The sequence below is a fragment of the Podarcis melisellensis genome (genome assembly GCF_964234715.1).
Source record: "Podarcis melisellensis genome assembly, chromosome: 1".
Taxonomy (NCBI): domain Eukaryota; kingdom Metazoa; phylum Chordata; class Lepidosauria; order Squamata; family Lacertidae; genus Podarcis; species Podarcis melisellensis.
Window position 1 is genome coordinate 85466339 of NC_138528.1, and position 17327 is coordinate 85483665.

At 44.3% G+C, this 17327-nt stretch overlaps 2 protein-coding genes across 3 annotated transcripts in view; one reads left to right on the plus strand and one right to left on the minus strand.

The window, feature by feature from the left end:
* The first annotated feature begins 81 nt into the window (after positions 1-81).
* On the plus strand, positions 82-9970 carry LOC309357246 (keratin, type I cytoskeletal 18-A-like). Of its 2 annotated transcripts, XM_081889363.1 has the most exons (8): positions 82-640; positions 2795-2877; positions 4260-4416; positions 5445-5609; positions 6376-6501; positions 7938-8158; positions 9200-9228; positions 9796-9970. In XM_081889363.1, exons 1-8 carry the CDS (start codon positions 257-259, stop codon positions 9891-9893), a joined length of 1263 nt encoding a protein of 420 aa, XP_081745489.1. In that variant the 5' UTR covers positions 82-256; the 3' UTR covers positions 9894-9970. The 2 variants fall into 2 exon arrangements, with proteins under 2 accessions (XP_081745489.1, XP_081745490.1); XM_081889364.1 differs by lacking the exon at positions 9200-9228 and having other exon boundaries at positions 87-640.
* An 813-nt stretch (positions 9971-10783) lies between these two features.
* The window catches only part of ARPC2 (actin related protein 2/3 complex subunit 2), a 29008-nt gene continuing 22464 nt past the window's right edge, over positions 10784-17327 (minus strand). The window contains exons 8-10 of the mRNA XM_081920851.1: positions 15220-15320; positions 14918-15018; positions 10784-11243 (exon numbers count right to left, since the gene is read on the minus strand). Coding sequence (XP_081776977.1) covers positions 11219-11243; positions 14918-15018; positions 15220-15320 — 227 coding nt within the window. The 3' untranslated portion in view covers positions 10784-11218. The remainder of the gene's footprint in view (positions 11244-14917; positions 15019-15219; positions 15321-17327) is intronic.

Below are 17327 nucleotides of genomic sequence, written 5' to 3' on the forward strand. Positions count from 1 at the left end.
TTGGTCCTTCTTATTTGAGATTATTACGGCGGTCCAAGACGAGCGCCTGAAAGGCTGCCCAAAGTTTGTGCGAAAGCCCCTCCCTCCAAAAAAAAAATCCCTCGTGCAAACAAAGGAGGCTTAGGCAAACGGATTCTCTTCTTCCAATGTGGCAGCTAGGCTCTCTCCCATTGGCTGGCCGCTACCTGGGCATGCAAATGAGCATCCTGGAGGATATAACGGGCCGGTGCGAGCGCCCAGCGCGCCAAGTGGCGCGATGTCGTTCTATTCGCGTCCGCGCAGCGGCTCCCTGTCCGCGGCCTCGGGGCGCTTCTATCCGGCTTCTTCCGCGGGCTCCGTGCGCGGCAGCTCCAGCGGTTCCGACTCCTGGTTCTCGCTGTCCCGGCTGCACGCGGCGCTCCCGGCGGCGCGGGCCAGCGCGGATGTGGCTCCCGCCTGGCTGGGCCCAGGCCGGCAGCAGCAGGCGCTGCAGGGCTTGAACGAGCGCCTGGCCGGCTACCTGCAGCGGGTGCGCGGGCTGGAGGTGGCCAACCGAGCTCTGGAGGAGGAGATCGCCGCCATCCGAGCGCGCAAGGCCGGCGCCATCGGCCAGAAAGACTGGGAAGCCTGCGAAAGGCCCCTGGCCGAGCTGCGCAAGCAGGTGAGGGGCGCGGCTGAAAGGGACGGGGTGAAACACCTGGCAGGTGGGAAAGGGATGCGAGCGGTGGGCTTGGCAAGAGAGGATAGTAGAGCGCCTTTCAGGTGATTCTCCATCTCCAGGTACGGATGGTCATCTGCAGATCATTCCAGCACTTCATAGGACCCCAACACAGCTACACACACCAAGGCCACGGTTCCTTCCACGCACGTTTTCTTCCCCACTATGTTCAATGGAACTCACTGGAAAGCGTGATTGCTAGCGCTTTGCTGCCCAGTGTTTGTACTGCAGGTAAATCCAGGCAATTCTGGCAAGTGCAAAAGATAAAGGCATGGGTGGAAAGGTCAGAAACTGGGCAAGAGAGAATGGTGGAAAGCAGAGCTGGAGGAGAACTGGTGCAAAGGAGCCAGACTCAGCCCTAAACCCATTTGCGATATGGATATCCAGTGTTTTAAAAGTGCCACAGAGCACTTCATGTACATGGTATTACCACAATCCATATAAACACCAATGAAAAGCATATGACACAGGTGGTGCTGTGGGTTAAACCACAGAGCCTAAGACTTGCCGATCAGAAGGTCCGCAGTTCAAATCCCCGTGATGGGGTCCCTGCTCCTGCCAACCTAGCAGTTTAAAAGCATGTCAAAGTGCAAGTAGATAAATAGCTACCGCTCCGGCGGGAAGGTAAACAGCATTTCCGTGTGCTGCTCTGGTTCGCCAGAAGTGGCTTAATCATGCTGGCCACATGACCCAGCAGCTGTGCAATGGCTCCCTTGGCCAATAAAGTGAGATGAGCGCTGCAACCCCAGAGTCTGTCACGAGGAGATGCACTTTGGATTCTAGAATAAAGTGTTGTGTATGTGCGTGTGCAGTCTAAATGTTTCCCCAGCTTTTCCAGAAACAACCAAGCACCCTCTCCACACCCCTATAACTTTTTGATCCTGTTTTCGCTTGACAATTTGGTAACAGTCTGGTTAAAAATACAAGCTTATTCCCTCACTCCCTTTCTATAAGAGTTGTATGGAAATAAAACCCCTTCTTGATAGACTTTCTTTTCTTCCTTGTACGGGATGCTTGCATGTCCAAACAAAGGAGGGTCCAGACACTCCCAAAATGTGGGGATGTAATAACTTCCTTGGAAAAAATCACCTCGTCCTCCCCTTTCTAACACCTGCCTCCCCCCACCCCCCCAAAAAAGAAAGCACAGCTGTAACGTACTGGTTTCATAGTGAGGCATACAACTCCAATTGTTTCCCTGTTGTAAGCTCATATTTAAAAAGCTGAGTGTAGCTGGAAATCCAAGCTCTTGGTTTGGTAGGTGTAGCTTTCTTTTCAGGCTAATATCCTTGGATTACCTGTTTGACCACCTAGTGGAATCTACATTTCTGCCCAACTGGTTTTCAGCATGTTCTTGTAACACCAGGGTTGAAAGGTGCTGAGATGTGCAGCATCTAACCAGGTAGATTCATTCATAGGAAATTTCCCAGAGCTGAGCATTGGCTAGCAGCTCATCAGCTTTTTATAGGTGGTTTGCAAGGGCTAGTCCATCCATAATGCACTAGAGTGGCTCAAAAGGAGGGGTAGTTTGTGTGTTGAGTTATGTTCTTATCCCACTGTTCAGACATTGATTCCCAAAGTGGTTCACATCAGTTTAAAAGAGAAAGGAGGAAGGGCTCTCCTGGAACACAATGTTTGACAGGGAACATGATGCAGCTAGGATACACCCAGCCTGTAGAGAAAAAACAACACATCTTATTGATGTAGTGGTTTATGACAGAACAGGAACACTGAATTGAAGATTCAGTCATTCAGATTTTCATTACCAACAAGTTACACATCAACACAATGGAGTCTCATAAATGGCCTACTCTGGATAGCACAGAGCAAACATTGCAGCCATCGGTTCCTAGATTTTATTTTGTATAACCAAATGCAATGGTTCAAAGAACATGTCTGCCATGCACATGAAAACAAATAGGTTCATTTGCTTTGCAAATACATTTGATTATCCAGACTGCAACCCTCTAGGTGCAGCTGATTTTCAACAGGAGCCGAGAATATGGGATTGATGCAAACCTATTTGAAAACGATGGGATTTTTGCATAGGATTGTGTTGTACATGCATTACTGATATACAACTGCTCCTTCCCATGTCAGGTGGAAGACCTCAATTTGGACAATGTTAAGCTGCTTCTGCAAATTGATAATGCCAGGTTGGCAGCTGATGACTTCAAGCATAAGTAAGTTGTTTTGTTTACAAACCTTTACAAAAACTGTACCATAAAAGCAGGCATGGGGAAAGAGTGTATAATTCTATTCCAGACACCTAAATGTGAGGAGAAATCACAATGAAGTCTCTTTGGGGTGTTTGCGTGTTGAATTCCATATGCCAAAGAAGATTCAAAAATAAAAATTGGGATCCCTTGAAAATGTTGCTTTCTCACAGGTTCAAAGTGAAACATTCTCACTTTCTAATCAATTAATTTAACACTCTTCAGTGTTAACTGGCTATCACACTTTTAGCGTATGTTACTTTTTGTGGAGTAATTTTGCTAGTGCAGTTCTTGAGGTTCTACACTGAAATTGGTATTTGACACACAACTACAAATTGTTAATGTTTCTTGTCCTTATGATTGCATTGCCTGTAAGAGATACCTGGGTCATGAGGATAGAATCTCTGTTGTATACATGGCTAATTGTCTGTTCCTTGGGACCTCTATTCATGACCTCCAACCCTGACATCCTTCCTGCACCTTATTTACTCATCTCTTTCTTCAGCTATGCTGCACCTCACGATAAATTCTGTAAATTTGATTATATGTGGCTTGGAGCCACCATGTCCCAGGTTCACTCCCTGGCATCTCCAGGGAGGGGCTAGGAATGTCTCCTGCTTAAAACACCAGGACAGCCAGTGTCGCTAAATGGACCAGTGGTCTGACTCAATAGGAGGGGAGTGGTCTTTGTTGGGTTCTTGTTCCTTGTCAGTTTTATATTGATTGATTGGTGGTTTTATTCTTTGTAGCTTGCTTTTATCACATGAACTGCTTTTAGATTTCATAGCTGAATGATGGGATAGAAATTTAACATTTGCTTTAAAACATACACATATAAGCCATATGACTATGTGAACCTGTGAGCCTTCTTTATCTATCATCTATCTATCTATCTATCTATCTATCTATCTATCTATCATCTATCTATCTATCTATCTATCTATCTATCTATCATCTATCTATCTATCTATCTATCTATCTATCTATCATCTAGGAAAGTGGCAGTCAGGAAAGGTTTGAAAAGCTGCTAAATTTTTGAGTGAGACATGTGTCTAATCCTATACTCAACCAGAGCCAGAAGAGACAACAGAGTACCAGGGAGACAACAGAGTACCAGCTATATCCCAATGGCCATGAAAATAGATTAAAATATTAAAATACTAATATCAATATTTAAATAAAGTTAACCCTCACCCCCAAATGTGGAGGTGGTCTGGGAAAATACCTGAGCATGATTTACACCAGGGTCAAAAAGGTTAAGTGAAAGTCTGTTCCATTACTTGCACTTGGTTTCAGCCTTGCAACTTGTTTGTTCATTTGTTTCTTGTTTCCTCCTTCCCTTCTTCCAGACTGGATGCAGAGCAGGCTATGTGTGACAGCGTGCAAAAGGACACACATGGGTTGCGCAAAATGATCGATGACACCAACTATTCCCGCTTGAAGTTGGAAGGGGAACTAGAGTCCCTCAGAGAGGAGCTGGCTCACTTGCGCAAAAGCCACCATGAGGTAACAGTATGGCGAGGGCTGCGTCTGAACCCACCCGTGTGTCCATCCCCAGGTATTCAACACACAGCTCTGAGAGGATTGGAATATTTCCCATGTAGTCAGTATGTGTGTCCATAGTAAATACATGCTTGCCCTTATCCTAATAATAATAATAATTTATAGCCAATAATGACATTCACACACACACCAGAGGAATAAAGAAAGCTTACACGGAATGAAAGATGCTGCTTCAGGCTACAACTATGAAGGCAACAAGCCCTACGGTTCATACACACCTTAATTATGAGGGTAAAATAAAGGCCCTACCTAAACATGGAGAGTGAGTACACCTGATTTGGTCATAAGAAGATTTTGTTGCCCATGTGAAATCCAGTTCCTTCTTATGGGAGAGTGATGATTAAACTTTTCTGGAAACTAGAGATCAGTATGCTGATCTTTACAGTAAAACTGTCTGTTACCCCTATTAGGTCATGTCTAAGGTAGGAGCTGGTACCAGAGTTGTGCATAGTTTGTTGAGGGGTATATTTTATATTAAAGCTATGACAGCTGCAACTGATGTGCCATGATCTGCAGTAATAAACCATGTAAAAAGTCCAGACTAGCATCCATTGTTACAACAGATACAGCCGAGAAATATCTCATGCTGCAGACAGTTATTATTATTAATAGTATTATTATTATTATTAGTAGTAGTAGTAGTAGTAGACCACCCTTTATGCATCAATCTCAGGGCTTTTCACAATTTAAAATTCCAATATAAAAAGCATGTAATACATAATAAAAGTAAGAATAATAAGTAAGATCTCTAGATCCCATGGAATCATGTTCTGAGAAAAATGTGTGGGGACATTTGGCAGTGAAGTACTTACGATTTAAACTCTTAAAATAGAAGGGAGATGAGACAGTAGTAAACAATAGGAAAGTGTACATATACTTCAGGCTTCTCTGTGGAGACAAATGCTTCCCCCCAAAGGCCATATTGACCTCTGCCCCCTAACAGGCTTTTTCCCTTTCTGCATGGTCTGCAGGAAGTAGAGGCTCTCAATGCTCTGATCGCCAAATCTGACATAACGGTGCAGGTGGATAATCCACAGAAACATGACCTGAGCGAGACCATCGCTGAGATCCGCAACCAGTATGAGAAAATGGCTGAGCAGAGCCGTTCCGAGGCTGAGGACTTGTATAAAACCAAGGTGAGGAGGGCGCTAGGGAAGGGGAAGAGCAGGGACGGGACAAGAAATGGGTTGAGTTCACATTTAAAGGCAAATCTACCTAATTCACTTTCCCCCCAAAACAATACGCAAACTTGAAACCCAGCCACTGTTCAGAATTCATGCTTCTCTGAATTTTGCAGTGCCATTCTCCAGCCAAGCAGGAATGCATATACAGTGGAACCTCGGTTTTCGAGCGTCTAGGAAGCCAAACAATTCGGAACCCGAACGCCGAAAACCTGGAAGCGAATGCTTGTTTTCGAACGTGCCTCAGAAGTCGAATGGCTTCCGAGGCGCATTTCTACATTTTCCCAATGGAATTTGCCGATCGCCCATTGAACCTCGGTTGTCAAACATTTCAGAAGTTGAACGGTCTTCCAGAATGGATTATGTTTGACAACCAAGGTTCCACTGTACTAAGGTAAAGTATGCATTCAATGGCAGGTAGCAGTGGAAAGAACGTACCGAAAATCATTGTATTTGGGGAGGCTGCTTTGCAAAAATGAGTATATTAGGTGAACTTGCCTACAAACGTGTGTATAAGGAGTAACTCAGTAAAATGCTGATGCATTTTTTCGTGGGGACCTTTAAAAAACAATAATCACAAAATGACATGGAAATGTGGAGAACTGATGATTGGAAAATCGGAAAACTGTGGGAAACCAACAAGATTGCTTCATCCCTAGGAGGGAGCATGGCTCTCTGCCCCACACTAACTTCCCTTTGCCATTACTGTTCACCCTTGCAGTTTGACTCCATGTCTCAAGAAGCAGATGTGCATGCCCAGGCGCTGGAAGAAGCCAAAAGCGAGTTGACAGAGCTTCGTCGGCAGCTCCAGGGAATAGAGATTGAACGCCAGACTCTGCAGAAAACGGTAAGAAGAGGGGTGCCCTCTTTCCTTCCCAATTCCCAGTATAGGTCATAAGAGGCTCTCCTGAGCAGTGAATAACTTCGTCCTGAAAATTATAAGCATGCAACAGGCAGTGAAGAAGTACCACTACTTATTTTATAGCAGGAGTGTCGTCTCCTGTTGTGCTCTTTGTCAATCATCTGCCAATCAAAATTACTCATTTATTATTACAATTCTATCCCAACTTCCTTGCAAAGAGCTCAAGCTGGCATCCATGGCTGTCCCCACCTCCCCATTTTATTCTCACAACAACCCAGTGGGGTAGGTTAGGTTGAGAGTTGGGAACTGGCCCAAGGCCACCCAGGGTCTTAATTCAGCACTTGTAACCAATACACCCCCAGTGACTCTAGATAGTTTTTCCTCAGAGATGAAATCCATCAAATAAGAGGTCTGTTGCATCAGAATGCACAGCTAAGGGTTGAACTTAGAATTAAAGGAACTGACCTCCAAAGCAAAAGACCTTTATTATGACCAATCAACTTGGAGTGAAGAGTGAAGTGAGAAAGATTGCTTTGACTAATGCCTTATCAAGCACCCAGAGCTGGCTTGAGATCTACTGCTGCTAAAGAGAGATGTTGTGATGACTCCGCTCACCCCCATTCTATGTATAGAAGCTGACCTGACTTCAACACTAGCAATGGCTCATGGTCCTTCACATCAGAGGTCAGCCGGCTAGCTAAGGGGTGCTGGACCAGTGATGCACTGCACACAGTTCTGTCCTCTGTATCCATTTTCTAGGACAGCCACTGCACCCTATGCAAATTGAGTCAGCCCAGGCTTCTCACACCTGTGGTTGCTGGGCTCCAGGAGTGACAGATGCTACTGTAAGAAAGGATACACACTTTTGCTCCTTGCTCCAGCTGTGGGTGAATGAAGGATGCAGCTTTTCTTACATCTGCTTCACAAGCAGCACCAGTTCTACCTCCCCAAGCTGCATAAATATTACTGACTGGGCCTATTAAATGTCATTTGTTTTGGCACGGATGTCTATTTTAATATAATTTAAACTTTAAAGGTGTGGCAATGGCTGAAAGCTGCACAAGCACTGGGTGGAATCCCAAGAGAGACTTAAATTCACCCCAGAGACTTTAGTTCGCCCCATGGAACATATCGACTCCCCTACCTGAATAGTTGATTTCTTTCTCTATGAATAAAGCAACCTATGCTTAAAGCTCTGCTCAGCTTCAGAAGCTGTTTTTTGTGAGTCAACACACATGAGGGTACTACTGTTGAAAGAACAAATCTAAAACTCATTAAAGTAAGAGAGCTGCTCTTACAGAATTTGTGGAGTCCTGGCCAATATTCACTCATTTTTGTTGTTGCTATATGCCTAATTCTGTATAAAAGTTAGGGTATCAAATTTTGTTCACTGCATAAGCCCAAACCATTTTGTGATGCAGATAGACACGCTGGAGAATACCTTGAAGAACACAGGAGAGCACTATCAAAATGAAATGACCAATCTCAACCATATCATTGCCAAGCTGCAAGATGAGCTGGCAGCCTGCCGCGCTGACTTGGAGAGGCAGGCCCGAGACTATGAAGCCCTGCTAGACCTCAAGACCAAGCTAGAGAATGAGATTGAACACTACCGTAGCTTGATTGAGGGGGCAACAGACAGGTAACAAAGGGTTATGCCCCTGACTTCCTTCCTTGTACTTCGTCATATGCCTGTTGAATGTCCCTGGAGTTCTTCCACCAGGCTCGCTTTCCCTTCCCCAACCTACATTTGACAGGAAGCTGCAGCCATTCCTGGCTCCCTGGTTGGTTTTTCCTGTATGATCCATGCTACCAAATTTGATTCACAATATGACATTGGTAGGGGGGCATGTTTTCAGAAATCTACATCTGCTAGTTTTCCAGCCACTCCATCCAGTCAAAATTCTGTGTGATGTATCTATCCATAGGACATAATTTTTCTAGCACTGCATGCATCTGAAAATACTTGCTTCCTAATAAAAATATACCAGGAGCTACCTTCATATTGGGCATAGCATCAAGTTACAAGATTATAAAGAAAGGAGGATAGGATTATTAATCATTTGTGCTTTGCTGTTCTTCCCTAGATCAGGGTAGTAAAAGATTAAGTAAATCTACATCCTAATTAGGCCACCTTCATTTCTATAGCTAGAGCTGCAACCAGTTCATGACTTAGCTGTCTCTGAGCTGACTGCCTTGTGGGACAGAGGAGCCAACTCAGTTTCTGCTTTTTCATGAATGAGGAAGACCATTAGCTAAGACAGGTGGTTTTAAGGTATAGAATGGGAAGGCACTTGCATCTTTCGGAACAGCATAAAGGGGAAAACCCACTGGTGCTGTTTCTCTTATCATTGTAGCCGTGTGATGTGACAAGGTGTCTACTAGTGAAATTTTGTCTCTAAAACCATTACTAAAGCTGCAGAAGCCCTCATGGCATCTGATGCTGGCAGCCTCATTTTGTCAAGCTACGAGTGATAGAAAGGTTGCTATCATTTCAGTCCCTTGAGTAACCGCACTGACTTTGGAGGAAACAAGGCAGCAGATGGGAAATGTGGCTGTAGAAGCTAATGCAATGCGTTCAGTGGCACAGGTGTGTAAGCAAATTTGTAGCAGGAAGTCCTCACGGTAAGCAAATTGTCCTAGGATGAAGCAAACGAACTGCTGCCATGTTTTGTATTTTCAGAGGGGAGTTGCAGAACTCAGGCAAAGCAGGTAAGTTCTCCTCTATGATGTAGCAGTAGACATTACTTAGAACAGTGCTGCCTGCTTCTGCATGTCTGTGTCTGCCTGAAACCTGCTTGTTGTTCTCCTGGCCTCACAGTTCAAACACTCTCCCAGGCTTTGTTGTTTGCTTTTCTACCAACAGGACTCTTTTGGCTGTGGCTTGGTGTGAAAAACTCTAAACTGAGTAAATTGTTCAACATGCACAGGGGCTCCAAGCACAGTGCTGTATCAAGCCAGTTGGCTGTACCCAAGTATCTTCAGGAAGTCAGTTTTATGCATCGGAGGATGTAATGCACACATACAAAGCTTGAACTCATATTTACCAGTGTGTACCCTAGGAACCAGCCCTGTTTCTCATTGACAAGCAGCAGTTGCAGTCTCAATTGAAAGCTGCACAGGTGTCCTCAAGGTGGAGGTTGCATTTAGCAGCGTCAAAAGGCAGTCTTCAGGCTTTTTCCTTTTTTAAAAAAGCAAGTTTTTGATCTCTGATCTAGTCTCCCGAGTCCATCCTAGGCTTCGCACTCTAACCAGTTACTTTTTATTCCTCTTTTGCAGACACCAGGAGACAGACCATTAAGAAGGTGGTGGTCACCACACAAGAAATTGTGGATGGGCGAGTGGTGACTCAGAGATCGGAGGAAGTGATTCAGTAGGCTTGTCCAGTGTGATGTTTGCTAATCCCTGTATCAAGTTCCTTTTACTGCTGAATAAAAGAAACAATGTTTAGCAACTCTGGACATCCTGTCATGACATTTGCTTGCACAGCTTACTGTGATTAGTCAAAATCTATATTAAAAGACAACCTGGAATACAGAGGTTGGACCCTGCATAAACCACATTAGCATTCGAGTGAACAAGTGCTGCTGTCCCTCATCTACTAGGCTAGAGCCCCATATGGCAGCAATGGAGAACAGGCAAGTGCACATTTACTAATTCCTGAAAAGCTGAAAGCAGAAGGTATTTTATACTTCTTTTCAGAGGACTGTTGCTTCCCCACCGCATCAGAAGTACCAGCAGTGAGGGTCTATGCCATCAGAACTGTCAAACACTATGGTAGACTTTCTCATATTATTTATTGCTGATTTTAACTACTTAAACCTTGGCAACACAGGCTTGCTACATGACCTACTAGAGTCCTCAAATCACATTTCACACACATCACCTCTCATGAGAATACAGCCCTAGTGGTCTATCAGCAGAGTTCTCCATTAGGAGTATTGACAGACCCGTATTTGCTAAAAGAATGGGGAGTGAAATCAGCAGACTTGACCCTTCCCATGCCCAGAAATTATCCTGATCCTAGGAAGAGGAGAAATTAAAATTCAAAAGAAAACACTGCTACTCTTAATCTGCCAGGGTCATTTCCCCCTTCCTTTCAAACTATAAAATTTTCTTTTCAAGTGTGCCTGTCACACATTAGCCAGAAGCTGCTGAAAAGTCTGGGCATCTTATTTATAGCCTTTCCCATATGCCTTTTCTGAATTTGTACAAGAATAAATTAATAATGCACATCTACAAATGAATACTCACAAACCATGATTGGTAAGATAGAAAGATCTCCTTTATTAATGAACCCCAACAATATTTCTTCAGATACAGGAGTTGTGAACTCAAAATACTCAGAAGAAAAACAAGTTAATATTGCATTATTCTCATAAGAAATACTGCAACTCATTACCGGTAAACATATTGCAAAGCAAAACAGCTTGAAAAAGGGGAGGGGGGGAAAATAAAGAAAGAAAGAAAGAAAGGTTGATCAAAATGGAATTAAGGTTTGTTTTTCTGTTTGAACTATTAAGTCCTTGCAAGCACAGCTCGATTCCGCAGATCAATTCCCAAACTTGTGTAGAAAACATAACCCGATTGGATTTATTTCCTTAAGAGCCCAGAGAGGTGCAATGTTAAAAAGCTACGATTATCAGGTAGCAAGTGCTCCAGCCTTCTGCCACAGTTGTCTCACTTCACCTCGCCTCAGGAGTTAACGGGATGAAAAGGTCTTCCCCCTGGCAGAAAATCAGAGGGCAAAGATCAGGTTGACTCCAGTACATTGTCACTACATCATTACACTCCTTCCTGACTTCATAGCATAGATACCTACTACTTTTCCCATACAAGTGACCCAGGTGTCTCATTGCTCATTGTCCTGCACCACTAATAACAACAATTCTAATCCCAAGCTTCAGAATGAAGAATGCAAGACTGATTTTGTGGATGAATTCACCACAACTGAGTTTTTCCTGCTTGCAGATACCTGGGTATACCACATTATCCAGAAAAAAATCCAGCGCTTGCTAAACTCTATAAACTCACAGATCAAGGGAAAGGGGGCTACAAAGAATGCACTGAAAGGATCTCCTCCTACTACACAGAATTGGTCTTGGATTCAGAAGCTGATACCACACATGCTGTTTCATTGTTTGTCTGTTTAACATCCACCAAAGCAGCAACTGGGAAACTATCAGGTTCTTGCTTCTGCGCAGACACACAATAATCATACACCCTTAGCACACAACCAACTATACCTCCAAACACTCAAAGACTGTCTTCTCTCTCCTTTCAAGCACCTCACTCAGTGGGCCGCATTAGGGATGAACATTGGGGCCTTTTCACTCCTCAGCTGACCTATGCAGAGCAACAGAGCTGCAGGGGTGGGGAGCTAGATTGGGAAACCTGGAGGTCTGGACTAGGGTCAAGGCCCAGAGGATCCCTATCCCTGCTGCAGAGTATGGAGTGAACTCAGAAAAAGTCAAAGGGCAGACCTGGAAATCAGGGGTTACACTCCATGCCCTACCCGCAGCTGTTTAAGTTGAATATTTAAATTTGTTGATTTGTGAAGAAAGCCTCTCAGGACTTTTGTCAGATGCTAACAGGGCTACGGAAGTGAAATAGCCAGGTGAGTGGAAAGAAGAAACAGTCCCAAAGAAAGAAGATTGACAACAAAAATTGCTGGAGTATGAAGAAATGGTGAAACTTACCAGAAGATTAAGAAATCAAGAAGAGAAACAATTTAATAAAGACTATTTGAAAATTTTTTGTAAACAGCTTAAATCATTAGCAGGATTGACACAACAACGTGCAGTGAAAATAAACTAAATAGAATGTAATGGATGAAGAGTAAAATAGATCTGAACTGGAAATGCAGTGGCAATAGATATAAAATATGTATCCGCAGGGGGGGTTGATATTAATATTCAGTGCTTTAAATTGGATGTGTAAATTTATTGCTGTCATAATATTTATAAAGGATGCAGGTGGCGCTGTGGGTTAAACCACAGAGCCTAGGACTTGCTGATCAGAAGGTTGGCGGTTCGAATCCCTGCCAGGGGGTGAGCTCCCATTGCTCGGTTCCTGCTCCTGCCAACCTAGCAGCTCGAAAGCACGTCAAAGTGCAAGTAGATAAATAGGTACCGCTCCGGCGGGAAGGTAAACGGCGTTTCCGTGCGCTGCTCTGGTTCACTAGAAGCAGCTTAGTCATGCTGGCCACATGACCCGGAAGCTGTACGCCGGCTCCTTCAGCCAATAAAGCGAGATGAGCGCCGCAACCCCAGAGTCGGTCACGACTGGACCTATTGGTCAGGGGTCCCTTTACCTTTACCTTAATATTTATAAAGTGAGAAATATATATATATTTAAATGAAATAGCCAGGTGGTATATCATGCAGTAAGATAGATGAAGCACAGAAAGTAAAGAAAGGAGATGTTGAACAGCTGCAAGCACCAGTTTGTTCCTAAGGGGTCACAACCTCCCATCAGCACAGAAAGCATCTATCCCTGCTCCTTTAAAGATAAAAAAAAATTCATACAAAAGCCAAAGGCTGTGCAACACAGAACCGGAGCTACTAAGAAGGAAATCAGATACCTCTTTAAAGAGATGTTATGTGCTCTGATTCCGGGTACGGCATGAGTCATCCTTTAACATTCTTAATCACAGCTGTGCATTATTCTAGCCTTTGGGGTTGACCGCAGGAGCCTGTTTGGTTTAATCCACCCCCCCCAGGAGGCCTAAATTCAAGCTTATTATCTTAATTTTACCAGCTCTGCCAAACCCCCACACTATGGTGCCTCAGCACAGTAAGAAAATCAGACTGAAAACTGGCTGTAAGATTAGCAATTTGCCCCAGGTCAGAGAAGAAACATCCTGCACGGTTAGCAGCATCCTGCTATATGGCCCATCACAGTCATTCAATCTTCTCACAAACTTGCTTGCCTCCCTTGTCTCACAAGCTGAAAAAAGTGCTGAGCTAACCTGTCAGCTTCTTCACTAGTCCTATCTATAATCTCCCATTTCATTCACAACTACACCGCTGGCCCCCCTGGATGTCATTGCTTGGTAAAAGGAATCACCAATAAAAGACTTGGCAAAGAGGGTCTTAGAAAAGTAGAATATAAGCACCAACAAGGAATGAATTTGTAATCTGATCCCTGAAGTGCCAGGGGCATCGACATCAATTCATACGTTTTCCCCTCCAAATAGATCAGGTATGCTATGCTAGAAGAGCTCTTAAGAGCAATATATATACCCTCCACAACCAGTGTGACCAGCAAGTTTATTCCCATCTTATCTTGCTTGCTTATCTCACCCCACCCTGTCAATAAAATAGCAGTATACAGTGGATTAGTTTCCATTCTCTTGTCCAGGGAAAAGAAAGCACCCCACTCATTAAATACCAGTGATATTCTGACTTGCCCTATGCAGCTCTTTAGTCCTGTAGTGTACAAAACTCATCTCAGGTTTATACTAGAGAAGTACTAACTACCCTGAACTGAAAGCCCTTCAAAGTGTTGAAAGTTAAAAAAATAAAAATCACTGGCTCCATAGAATCAGCACTGCAAAGCTGAATTGCTGATTTCAGTTCCTCATGTTAACCACACAGTTCTTCATGCCTGGTTACAGCAAACCAAGGAGAGAGAATATTAAGAACAAAAACAAATTACAGATGCAGCTTCTAACCTACAATTCTATTTTTGAGCCCAAGGATGCAGTAGCTAACCTTCCGACTGAACCAATCAGTGGCAGCTGGGATCTATCTCTTGCTAATGTACTTGCCAAAGTGGTTGCATTCCAAGCAAGTGATGATAATGAGTTTGCTTCTAACATTCCTCATCCTTCTCATTCAACATTAGCCACTGATTCCCCTTAGCATCATGGCCACTTTTTTCTCCACTATATAGAGCCGAGTTTTGAAACTAATTTTTTTAGTTTGCCTCCATCCCATTCCTGTCTGCTGCATGGTGTGAATTAGGGCAATGCCTTGCCGTTTGCATGGAACTGCTCACAAGGATTTGCAGAAAACTTTATCAGATAATATGGCTGGATTAATTAATCCTTATTGTCAGGCCTCAACTTTTGAGACATTGATTATATCTGATCACATCTCTGCTTAATAGCCAAAATATGATGAGCTTTCTGCACTTGCACACAGCCCCTTTGCATGATGGGTGAAAAAAAGTTCAAGAAGCTGCAGTTAAAGACTTGCTATTACTCAAAGCAGGAAACTATAGGGACTTCTCAACAAGCCAGGATATTACACAAAGTACTATCAAATCAATCTGTGTATTGCCATTATTTAAACAGCAATACAAGGTAGTCTTTTGTTCCTCCTCAGGTGTGAGCTATACCAACAATAAAACAAGAAAGACACAAGCAGAAGGAAGAAACTGTTCCTCTGATACTCACGTGATTGTTTTCATTTCCTTCTTTTCTGCATCTGGCCGGGCACGATTCAGCACTTTGAGGAAATCTGATGTTTTTGCTCTCATGCGCGTGTGAATGTAAGCCTGCACATAGGTCAAAATACAAAAGGCAGCTAAGCAGATCTATCTTAGTACTTTGAATTTCAAATTTCATCTAAGCACTCTAAAGGATCTACATGCCAGAATGGAGAAGATGAAAGTCAGGAATCATTTTAGGCATATGAAAGAGAAGTTTTGCATAGCTTCTTCAGAAAAAAAGATTCTATAATAACACTCTTCCTGTACCTTGGAGCATTTGATGTGATAGTGCAGGTAGTCCCGGAATGTGTGAATCAAATTGATGGTGTTGTCCCTGGCAGCAGCACTGGTGTGGCGGGGGAACAGCACTGCAAAGGAGAAGGCAACAGAAAATAGTTACTCTCTACCAAGCACTCACAAAGCTATGAGGGAACTCACTAGTCCCGGGCCAGAGATACATTCAAAAGGCCAACAGCATGTACAGTTATGAATGTGCAGCATTTGCACGGAAGGGCTATAATGAAGTCCTTATCCATGCTGCACACCAGGATTAAGCTTGTCTTAATGGGATGCCTTTAGGGCATCGTCTTTGGAATCAACATCTCTCCACAACTCCAACTCAGGAACTCAACCTAGTATTTGATCAGGCTTAGCTATGCCACTCAGTCCCACAAAATGCTGGCATCAGTGACAAACTTGCTCATCTGAATCTTTCCTAATGGTCCTTCCCTGAGCGCTTCTTGTACAGCTTTCAGTGATCACCACTTTATTCCTGCTAGGCAGCTAGATAAACCAAACAATGAGCTTTGCACCCTCACAGGCTCTTTAGTGTGTGAATAAGGAAGAGGCATTATGCAGCCTTTCACTATTTAGGGACAAAATATAGTTCTCACTGATCCAGAGCCAGAAAATATTATTCACAAGGAACTATTTGCAGATATAATATTTAGTACTTATTTTATCTGTATCCAAATGTGTTGAAATGCCTCTCAGTTAACAGACTCTACAGTTGCCTTCTCTATTTCTAAGATTCATCACAAACAATTATTGGCAGTTTCTCCTCCTTAACACAATTTGCTAAAGTAAGAGAGCACCTGGGAGAAGGCAACTGCCAAGACTGAGTTTCTTATCCCCTTTGTCATAGAGAATAAATGTTCAGGAGATGACAAGATACATTAATATTCCAAAGCAAAGTCCTGCCAGTGACAAGTTTCTTAGACATCCAGAGGCTTCTGTGGGAAAAGTTTTCATTAACTGTTCCAAGGATGAAGACCACTGTTGACAGTAGTGCAGAATATGAGAAGAGTCTGATGGATCAGGCCAATGGCCATCTGGTCCAACATCCTGTTCTCACAGTGGCAAAACAGGCGCCTGTGGGAAGCCTGCAAGCAGGACAAGAGCACAGCAGCACTCCACCCACCTGCAGTTCCCAACAGCTGGTATTCAGAAGCTTTGCTGCCTCCAACCATGGTGCGCCAGATGTTATAAGCCAAAAGTGACAAGGAGCAGTCAAGTGGGCAGACCTCGTCTAACTGAAATACAGTGGTGCCTCGCAAGACGAAATTAATTCGTTCCACAAGTCTTTTCGTCTTGCGAGTTTTTCGTCTTGCGAAGCACGGTTTCCCATAGGAATGCATTAAAAATCAATTAATGCATTCCTATGGAAACCGCCTTCAGACCAGGTCCGGGGACAGTCTGTCCCCCAACCTCTTCTGAAGGCTGGCGGGGGGCAAAAGTCTTTGCTCCCCCCTGCCTGCCTTCCCGGGAGAGCGGAAAAGGCAGCGCTGCCTTCCCGCTCTCCCGGAAAGGCAGGCAGGGGGGAGCAAAGACTTTTGTCCCCCGCCCGCCTTCAGAAGATGTCCAGGACCTCTTCCGAAGGCTGGCGGGGGGCAAAAGTCTTTGCTCCCCCCTGCCTGCCTAACCGTGGGCTTTTAAATCGCCCCGGGACTGTCCGGGGCGATTTAAAAGCCCCCGGATGGCTTTTGAAGGCAGGCGGGGGGGAGCAGAGACTTCTTCTGAAGACCTCTTCTGAAGGCTGGCGGGGGGCAAAAGTCTTTGCTCCCCCCCGCCTGCCTTCAAAAGCCGTCCGGGATAGCGGGAAGCGCTTCCCTGCTATCCCGGACCGCTTTTAAAATGCTGGCGGTGGGGAGCAAAGCCTTTCGCCCCCGCCGGCCTTCCTGGACCTGTTCTGAAGTCCGGAGGGGGGGGGGGAAAGGCTTTGCTCCCCACCGCCAGCATTTAAAAGAGGTCCCCGGAGATTTCCCTATGGGCTTTCATCTTGCGAAGCAAGCCTATAGGGAAAATCGTCTAGCGAAGCGTCGCAAAAACCGAAAAACCCTTTCGTCTTGCGGGTTTTTCGTCTTGCGAGGCATTCA

Coding starts and splice junctions, on each gene's coding strand:
- LOC309357246 (XM_081889363.1), top strand. CDS start 257: ATGTCGTTCTATTCGCGTCCGCGCAGCGGCTCCCTGTCCGCGGCCTCG. Junction 5,610..6,375: donor AGGACTTGTATAAAACCAAG/GTGAGGAGGGCG, acceptor TCACCCTTGCAG/TTTGACTCCATGTCTCAAGA. Junction 6,502..7,937: donor GCCAGACTCTGCAGAAAACG/GTAAGAAGAGGG, acceptor TTTGTGATGCAG/ATAGACACGCTGGAGAATAC.